Below are 9995 nucleotides of genomic sequence, written 5' to 3'. Positions count from 1 at the left end.
GCTTCTGTTTTGGGGGTGTCACTTCCTGAAAATAGACTGAGAGCGGGGGGCTGAAAGCACACATGGAAACAATAAAGGCCATACAGACACATTAGATCAGATCTGTCAAACTCAAGGCGAGCGCCAAATATTTGTCTATGTAAATTCTAATACATTTCAAGGTGTTTCTCCTGAATGTTCCTTGAGTAAGACACTGTATGTTATAAGTTGCTGTATACAGGAAAGGACATTAAATTGCATGCACATATCAACAGTGGGATTAATCTGAAAATGTGTTGTTGATTGGCAGTGTCACTGTGTGGGACGTACGTACACAATCCAGCTCTGTCTTCAGGCCGTGACATCACACCCTCCCATGATGTTCTTCAGCTGCAGCGGTCGGGTGGGAGAGGTCTGCTGGTGTGACCCTCTGAAGGAGTGGACAGCACAGATCCCCTCTCCTTTGTGACACTGCCATTTCCTGGAAAACAGCTTTAATAGTAAACAAGAACAAGTGTGCTGACATGTTGCACAGTGTGGTGTCATTAGAGCATGTGGAAATTCGCTCACATGTTTTTGTTGAGGAATGGGATGCATTTGGGACACATTTCCAATGTACTACTTGTTTTCTCCTTTTGCAGCTGGAAAAAAGGCATCCTGCTTGTGTTTTTGAGAACACAGTTTTGTTTCTGTCCAGGACACCCATAATCTCCATAGAGACAGTCGGGAGGAATGTGAGATGCATCTATACAACAGTCTTTCTCTGAGTAATCCCCCTCTCAGATCAGTGTCAAGCTCAAGTTTCTTCAATGGAACCCTGTCCTAATCCAGTTTAGGGATCTACATGCAAACCTTCAGATATCTCATAAACACACAATGAGGCAAAAGTATTATGTTATAGAAAATATGTCTCTCTGCTCGTTTGATTGTAGTGAGTAGTGAGTAGTAAACACCAAATTACTGGCAATGATTGAATCTATTCACTTTATTCTGGAATTTGCCGTGGGTGCCCATCGTCTCTGGGGTTGTATTATTTTGCATGGGGCTGCCATTCTTAACAACATATAAGTTCCATACAGAACACATGCACATGAACATAGAGCCTTTTACACAAATCAACCTACTTTATATCAGATTTTAGCTTCAAAACTTTTTTCAAATTCTCCATTAAAATGGAGAATTAACTGGAAGAACCACTACAAAGGAAACGTGGTTTAGTCGCATTTAGAGGCAAAAGTGGACGAGGTGGAATAAGATCAATATGGCAGAGACCCAGCACATTAAACATCAGCAGTGTCATTATAAACTAGATGCCTGTTTTCTTTATATTAACAAAATGCAGATTTTTTTAAAGCTTATTTTTAATCATGTGCATCATCATATGCATTACAAATGCTCAGATCCATTGATATTAAATGGCAAAGTTTAATCCGTAGGCCAACTTTCTGCCAACACAGACATTCTGCTTATGAAATCACTGACACTAGAGGAATGACTGCTGAGTCAATCTGTGACAAATTTTGAATCACTAAACTGTAAAGAGAAAAATGAGAAACATCAAAAATGATCAATAAGGTCAGCACAGAAGTGCTGCTTTGGAAAGTCAAACTCAGCAGTTCGTTTTTGCATCAGACAGGTTCATTCTTGCATTGAACTTAATTGGGATATAAGCTTAGTCATTCTTCTTTTTATTTCCAGCTATCTTTCCAGACAACTTTGGGTCAGTGGCCGGTAGTTTGTAGAGCTTACAGAGAAATGCACTGATAAATAACAACTCACTCTCTAGAGAGACGAGCTAATCTTAATAAAATACAGAAAGACTTCATCTTGTATGTCATATTACTGCCATTTCCTCTTGTTAGTAAGTAAATAAGTACACTGTGAGTCACACCATCTCTTTTTTTCTCTTTGGAAGTATGTAGCAAATAAAAAATGTGTAAATAACTCTCTTCTTTTTTTTTTTTTTTTGACTATTTATTAAAAAACAATCCTTAACAAATAGTCACACACTCATAAACATAACCTTAGTACATTTGACATTTCAAACCACATAAAATGAGAAACAGCATCAACAAAAGCAAATAGCAGTGCATAGTATTTACAGTTTGTATTTATCTCTTCTCTAAATAAGAAATGGATGACCATACTATTTTTTTGTGTATTTTATAAATGTATATATACAAAAATATTCAAAATAGTTAATAGGATTATTTAACTTTTTTACTGCATAATTCCATATATCTTGCTTCAAATATCTGATGTTTTCCATATGCATTTAAAATGTAGAAAAGTAGTCAAAATAAAGAAAAATTAGATGGTGTATCCAAACCTTTGACGGGTAGTGTATGTTTAAATACACCAGTCAAAAGTTTGGACACACCATTATGTTTAGCATTTTATACCTTTTATACATACGGAAGACATCAACTCTTCTAAATATTTTTTGACAAAGCAAAGGGTGGCTACTTGAGAGCTAGTTACCTTTTTCCTTTTGCTGCACAATTCCATATACCTTACTCCATATATTTGATGTCTTCTGTATGTATATATTGTATAAAATAAAGAAAAAAACATTGAATGAGAGGGTGTGTCCAAACGTTTGACTGGTAGTGTACATGTTATCAGTACATACTGAAATAAATGACTTGTCTGTCATATACACTATTGTTCAACACAATATGGAACCCTGTACAGCTGAAGTACTCAGATGTAATTAGGACCCACATCTGGATGTATTACAGTGCGAGTAGAGGGTGTGGCATGTAGAGGCTTGTAGCTGTTTAGGGTTTTTCTCATGCACGTACCATGTTGCTGCTCTGTTGAAATGTGTGGAGCAACTACCCAAGTTCTTATGTAATACCAATGCAAACTTCACATTAGGATTTTCCAGTCATTTAAATAAAAAAAAATTTAAAAATCCTCAAACAACTCCAGTGGGATAGGGTTAGGAGTTGGGCTCCTTCATAATATAATACTATTCCGCCAGACCGACCCCCACTGTTTACTTAAAAAACACATAAAGGGTCTCAGGTGGTCTCATCCTCTGCACTCTAAGACTATCCCCAAAGGATCCACTCCTCACTCAATACCTGTCAACCCACTCTGCTCACTTCCATCTCCATTTACCACATCGATAATGCAACAGAGTACTTTTACAATTGATCGGAACTGGAAATTACATATAAAAACATTTTTTTAAAAGTTATGTCATCTCAGTAGTGTTAAAGAAAGAAATTATTTCCTTAGGACATCGTTTTTCATAAATATATTAAGAGTTTATCCTGGCTGGAAGAAAAGGAAAATTTGTTTCCTTTGGAGCAGAGAGCAGCTTTGAGACCCTCCACTGAAACTAAGGGGGCGGCAGCATCAGCACTCTCCTTACCTACGCTCTGTTTATCATTGGTTAGATACACTTACATGCAGACCTCCACAAGGGCTTGGGATCCAAAAAACTTCTATTTGTTTATACTACAAGATTAGATTTTTAATGAGCAGGCTGCATATTTTGTTAAGATGATATCTGATGTAGTGTGAGAGTTTAAGAAGTTAACTGTTGAACGTGTGATCCTTGTGGTTTGGGTCCAGTTGTACTGGTGCCGTGCCATATCTCTGTTTTACACAAAGAAGCCGGGAAATTCTTTACCTTGTTTAAAACAGTTATGAGTGCATATATGGAGACGTCTGTATTTTAAAGGTAGGGAATTATCTAATCAGAAAGCAAGATGAGCCACATACTTTGGGTTGCTAGTTGCTATTATGTGCAGGAAATAAATGTAAAAGACATGTCTACGGTCTTTACTACTAAACTCAGCACCTGCAGGCAAACATTTATTAGTGCTAGTGCAGCCTCTCTTCAATGTGCACTTGAACAGATTCCTTAACTATCAGAGCACTGCTGAGGTTGGCAGAGGGTGACAGTCACATTCCCTTTTCTCCTGTGGAACATCCAGCACCATGTCACTGTAATGTACACAGCGTTACCTCAGAGACCAAGACCAAACCATGCCAAACAGAAGAGTCTCAGAGCAGGATAAGACAGCGAAAACGGAAAGGGAAAGAAGGCTATCGTCGTAAAAAGGTCATGACTGGGAAGGAGGAAAAGATAGATGGGATCTCTTGTGCATCTACCTGACTATGTCCACTTTCAAAAAACAGTTACTTTTGATTTGTTGTCAGTCCCATTTTGCTGTATGGAATTCCTATGCTATTTCAATAAAAGGCACTGTTTTAAAATGTAATGATGGTGATTCTTTGTTATAAATTCCTTCTTTTTCAGGTACAAGAAGAATACAAAACTCGAAGCTCCACAAGGCCCTTATAACATCACTGCGTCTGGCAATTGCTGTCTTCATTTGATAAAAAAATAATAATATTTCATCTTGATTTTGGGGTCCTTGCTTGTGGGATTCAAAATGGTAAAGTGTTTATATAAGAAGAACTTTGCTGGTTTGGTCTAATACTTAAGCAGAAGTCTTTCAGCTTTCATGACATCCGCCTCATCATTGGAACATGGATAGTTAATACCATAAAACCCATTTACATTTACGACCTTTGACCTTTCAAAAGCCACTTCATGATGACATCACCATCAGTCTGACAGCTGACAATGTTGGCCACATGTGGGAGGGAGAGGTTATGTACATAATCAACCATTCCTGGTCCACCCATATCCAACTTCCAGCTCCCTCATCAAAACGTCTGTGCTTTGACGTGCTACTACAAGGTTCCTCCTGGATTCCCAGAATGTTTTCGATACACTATCACAGCATGCAAGGATAAAATTAAACAAGAGCAGGAAAACAGGGAGAGTAGGAAAGCTGCATGAGCTGATGGAGACAAAACAAAATGGTTGATTAATGTTTAGAGACAGGCGGTGTTTTGCTTATGTAAAAGTACAAAAAATATGATAAAAAATGTAGATTAATGAAATCAAAATGGCACTATATTTTTGCTTGGCTATTTCATGTTCAGCTCAAAGTAATTCATTTTTAAGCCCTGTTCAAGTACAGTGAGTTCATGTTGGGTCTAACCTGAGCAGACTTGTATAGGAAGTCATTACATCATTGGGCAACTGTTCAGATATTGATTAATTCGATGTCTAAAACACTAGCTTTTTCCCAAGTTTGCCAGGTTTACACTGGGTATTGTTCTTTTACTTTTTAAAGGTGCTTTTCTGGTGCACCTACTACTTCTCTCCATGGTCTTAATTTGGTTGGAAGATTCCATGGTATGGCATTAAACTTATCTATCAATGGAGACAAGCAGGTGAAGTTGCAGGTCATATCTGTGGAGGTACCACTCTCAGTATGAACGCATAATGCAGGTTTTTTAAGGTATTTTTAGCAGCAAAAACACCTGTAATTGAATACGATGCATGATGGATTAAGTTTAATGCCATGCTGTGGAACATTTCTGGTAAAGCTATAGAATTTCCATGTAGACAAGCATATTCCATGTTAAAATTATCAGTAACTACAGTTGAACAAATATATATATGCCATTAAACAGGAAATCGCTGATCTTACAAGATGCCCAGGCCTATGATGCTTCAGGGTGGAGCTAAAAAAGTTTTAAACAGTTTTTCATTCTATACGCTATGTTATGTGCTATGTTTTACTTGGGACAAAATATTACTGAAAAGGAATTTCATATGTTATTATTCAGTTTCAACTTTCTATACAGAAAATATGGCTCCTTGAAAGTCATAAACGGTATGTGTACCAGCTATTGTTTGGAAAATTTACAATGTTTGGTAATAAATCTGTGTGTCATGGAAAGATGATAATCAAACCATCTACGCCCAGAAATTCCTCCCCTCTTACATCTTCTCACCTGCCGCACCTTTGTGCTTGAACACAGTGTAATAAGACAGAATTGAGTGCAATTTACCAGATGACAATCAACACACAATGCAAACATCACTTTAATGATGTGAGTCTATGTCATGTTAATCAAAACAGCAATTTCAGCATAGTTAGCTAAAAAGTCTTGTGGGACATGAGTGATTTGGGATTCTATGCACCACTGGTGGGAGTTTTACAAAGTGTGTGGTTTGATTTGTGTATTTTTTTATTGTATATAGCCTGCCCATGGACTGTAAATGGAAACCAACTCTGCCTTATCTGTTGTGAAGTTTTTGTGTTTTTTATGGGTTGTTTTTTTTTTGTTTTTTTGTGTTTTTTAATAACCAAATCGGTAATAATGTTATTTATTCTGTAAAAGCTATTAAAATAATTACTCAGAAGAATGATGGTATTCTGGATAGCTGGATTCAAGAAATCTAGGGATAGATCATGGACAGAAATCTAGGTTTAGCAAGGTTTGATCTTTATATTCTATATTTGTAGTTTTAACGAGACAAATGAACATAGATTTATTTTCTGAATAAATACTTTCCTACCTTGCTTTGGGTTTCTCTCAGCCAGTGGTTACTCTCCCCGAAGTATGTGGTCGCCCTCAAGTGGCAAAAATGAAAATTGTTAAGACATTCATATACACCTACTTAGAATAAAAAATATATATCATAATGTGGAATCATAACGTATTTTTGTACTAATGAACTTAACCGTTAACGCTGACTATTTACCACGTGCGCGTAACGTAACTAACGCCAGAAAAACGCGAGACTTTGGTGTTGTCATAGTAACAGGTACACGCAGAAAAGTGCATTCACGCTCAGGGTCCTGCATTTACACACAGGTCTGCTCTTTTTGCTCTTTTAGATTAACCTTTAGACAAATGTATGTACAGATTAGTTACTGTTTCCTCCGTCAGTAGTAAATTTGATTCGATGTCACAGTTATTACCTTTGGTTAATTCATTTGACAAAAAGGTGGCTAGCTAACTGTTAACTAAACTCAGAATGGCAGGAGAGGGATGCGAGTTTGAGAAAACTTTCACTTTCAGCTGTCTTCCATCCAAAAAGTTTACATTTCTACAAAACAGAGAGATGCTATCACTGTTGATGAAATGGTAAAGTAAAGTTATATTCACCATGATCATGATGTTGGTTACAGTTATATGAAGGTCGCGTTTTAATGTGTAATTTGTGAAATTTTTACAGGTCTATGCTGGGGAGATTGTCAGCTCAGGCATTCAGCTTTGACCAGAGCTTTGTCCCCTATAACAGTGAAAAGTTTGCCCATGTGAGTCTATAATAACACGTTTATATTAACAGTATCACAGCTAATCTTTTTATTGTACTTTCAGTGCTTTTTCACTGACTCCAATGTGATTTCCAGTTTGTGTAAGGCAGAGACCAGAGCTTGGGTGCCTCTTGGTATGCGGCATACTCTAGAAATCCTTCATTATTGATAATAGGAAATTGTGCTACCCTGTCGTAGTTGTGGAATGTTTTTGATGTGTGTATTGTGTGTTTGTGTAGAGAAACCCATACAGTCTGTTAAAGTGGAGGTGGTGCCTTGCTCAAAGGTCTCCATAGATTTGTTTGACCCAATTTACTCTTGTGGCATCGTGAGGCCCAGCGGACATATAGTGAAATGTTTCCATGAAGTCTATCCCGACTATGATGAACTAAGACAAGTCAGTATCTGGTTTTAAATGCATTCACCTGTCAGTGCATGACCTAACCTTATGTTTCTTCAGATGCTAGTTGATGAGGAGTCCGAGCACTACCCCATCATAAGCCCAGGAGAACGTCAGGAGTTTCTCTTCCGACTTTTTAAGCACCTGTGTCTTGGGGGAGAGCTGTGTCAGTATGAGGAAACTATTGAGCCTTACATCAGCACCACAAAGCAAATCTACAAAGATCTAATCAGGTGGATTTTTTTTTCACAATTATATTTTATGATTATAACATAAATTAATCATAAATTTAATATCTTGTGATTTACATAAAACTGATGTTTGTTTTACCTTCCCCTTTTCTCTTCTCCAGTGTTCAGAAAGATCAAGAAACAAAAAAGATCAGTGTTGTGACAACAGTCCTCAAAGTGTCAGCTTTTGTAAGTGCCATATGTATGACTATGTAACAATACATTATTGTCATGGTTCAAATATGTATTGTTGTTGTTGTTGTTGTTGTTGTTGTTGTTGTTGTTGTTATGAAAAGATCTAAAGGTGCCTTCATTCATTAATGTGGGTCTTAACTGCCATTACATGGAACATGATTAAATGTGGATTCAATAATAAAAGTAATGTTTATTTTGTCCAGAATGAGTCAGGACCTTGTTTCCCGGGACGACCTGAAGAGGAGGAGCAAACCTTCGCCTACTTGATTGTGGACCCTTTTAAAAGGCATGTGACATTGTTTTACCACATTTTTGGAATCGGAGATTTTTAATTTTAATTTTGATCATCGTGTTGTTTTTAATTTACATATTCTATAATATAGCCCAAAACTCATAACAATAATTGATTACATATGACAAATGCAAGTAAACATACAGTCCAAAGAGCTTTATTGAACAAATAAATTAATAAGTTAGTCAAGTGAGCAAATTTTCTCTCAGCAGATACAATTCTTTGTTTGTCTCAAAGATCAAATTGAGGTGTGCAATAAATCAAAAACATAAGAACTTCAGTAAGTGCCATCATCACTGTCAATATCAAACCACAGCTACATCAACAGGAATCGGAAGACTTCCATCTAGCGTTTTGCTTATTGCTTTTAAATGACTTTGACTTGGACAGTTAAAGGGCAACGAGCTGGAATGTCGAATGGCAGCAAGTCATTGATCATTGTTTTGATGGTGGACTTCTCAACAACAGAGTGACAAAGAGCACGTGCAGATTGAGTCATGCATAGATAGCATTCAGTCAGTTAGACAATCACGGTTTCTCAAATCCCTAAACTAGCGCCCCCTAGTGGCCTCAGAGGTAGTTGTGTGGAAGCCATTCTAATTCAAGGTGGCATGCTTATGAAAGAACACACATGCCTGCAGACTAGTCCATGCCTCCAACTTTGAACCCAACATATACAGGGTGTCCTGTTATTGAGCAGATGATACATAAACATACAATATTTCAGAAGATTTAAAGGCGGCAGCCTTACAAACCATTCAGATGTGTGGGGCAGGGTATAAGATTTTCTTAACCCATAAGAACCCACAGTGACACCAGTGTAACAAACACTTTGCAGAAATGTGTTCTATGTGGTCCACTTGGTCTGTGGTATATCCCACATAATTTTCCTTTAAGGAAAAATGGGTCTGGGTTCTTATGGGTTAAGGAAGAGGAAAAAAAAGAGTAAACAAAGGCACAGGTTATCTCATTTCATGTTGAGAATTGGACATCAGTTGTTTTTTGTTTTTTTCTAATACTGAGACCCTCATCACTTACAACATGCAATATTGAACTCTCACATACGTCTTTACAAAACGTGATATTACTTGTGATTTTAGCAATCTATCATAATAATGCCTCTAGTAAAGTAGGTACCTCTAATTTAGCTCAGTGTTTCTCAATGGGACAAAAGTGAAAAAGCAACTGCCATAGAGCATACAGGTGGGGAAATAAAGTACATTCACTGTTCAAAAGGTCCAGGCTTGGCTTGAATGGAAATGCAGTACCTGAGTCAATTCTCTTGACAGGACCAAATGACCAAATACTGTCTAGTTTTTCTTGTGTTAAAGCTGGCAGCATTTAAAAAGATAACGTTCATTGTAACCATGGAAACCTGAAAGGCGTTGTTGCTTTAGTGACCACTTGGTCAGGTCACCTTTGCAAATGAGATCTCAGTTGGCCATTCCTGATTCTGAAGGTTCATTGGGCTGACTTGACATTAATGCTACATTTATATCCAACAATTTGAATATTGACCTAAATCCTACAGTAATCATGAAAAACATATAAATGTATGTATATTTCATTAAGTCTAACACTGTTACAGTAATGACATTAAAATATATAACAAACTGTTGTACTAGTCGAGTACCAAAGCTGTTCAAGAAAAGGAGTCTTTTTGTATGGCTGTTTGTAATCTCCAGTTTTGCCCACAAACAGAAAGTAACAGAGCAGCAGCAGCAGCAGATTAAACAGGCCTGACGTCAGAAACA

General features: G+C 37.2%; 1 protein-coding gene across 1 annotated transcript; it reads left to right on the top strand.

The window, feature by feature from the left end:
* The first annotated feature begins 6841 nt into the window (after positions 1 to 6841).
* Positions 6842 to 8281, top strand: cfap300 (cilia and flagella associated protein 300). The gene is made up of 7 exons (XM_033975393.1): positions 6842 to 6951; positions 7043 to 7124; positions 7189 to 7258; positions 7364 to 7521; positions 7585 to 7757; positions 7877 to 7943; positions 8153 to 8281. Exons 1-7 carry the CDS (start codon positions 6842 to 6844, stop codon positions 8279 to 8281), a joined length of 789 nt encoding a protein of 262 aa, XP_033831284.1.
* The last annotated feature ends 1714 nt before the right edge of the window (positions 8282 to 9995 follow it).

The sequence above is a fragment of the Periophthalmus magnuspinnatus genome, chromosome 11 (assembly GCF_009829125.3).
Source record: "Periophthalmus magnuspinnatus isolate fPerMag1 chromosome 11, fPerMag1.2.pri, whole genome shotgun sequence".
NCBI lineage: Eukaryota > Metazoa > Chordata > Actinopteri > Gobiiformes > Gobiidae > Periophthalmus > Periophthalmus magnuspinnatus.
The sequence above is the reverse complement of the archived record's forward strand: the minus strand, read 5'-3'. Positions and strand labels throughout refer to the sequence as shown.

Coding starts and splice junctions, on each gene's coding strand:
- cfap300 (XM_033975393.1), top strand. CDS start 6,842: ATGGCAGGAGAGGGATGCGAGTTTGAGAAAACTTTCACTTTCAGCTGT. Junction 7,758..7,876: donor ATCTACAAAGATCTAATCAG/GTGGATTTTTTT, acceptor TCTCTTCTCCAG/TGTTCAGAAAGATCAAGAAA. Junction 7,944..8,152: donor TCCTCAAAGTGTCAGCTTTT/GTAAGTGCCATA, acceptor TATTTTGTCCAG/AATGAGTCAGGACCTTGTTT.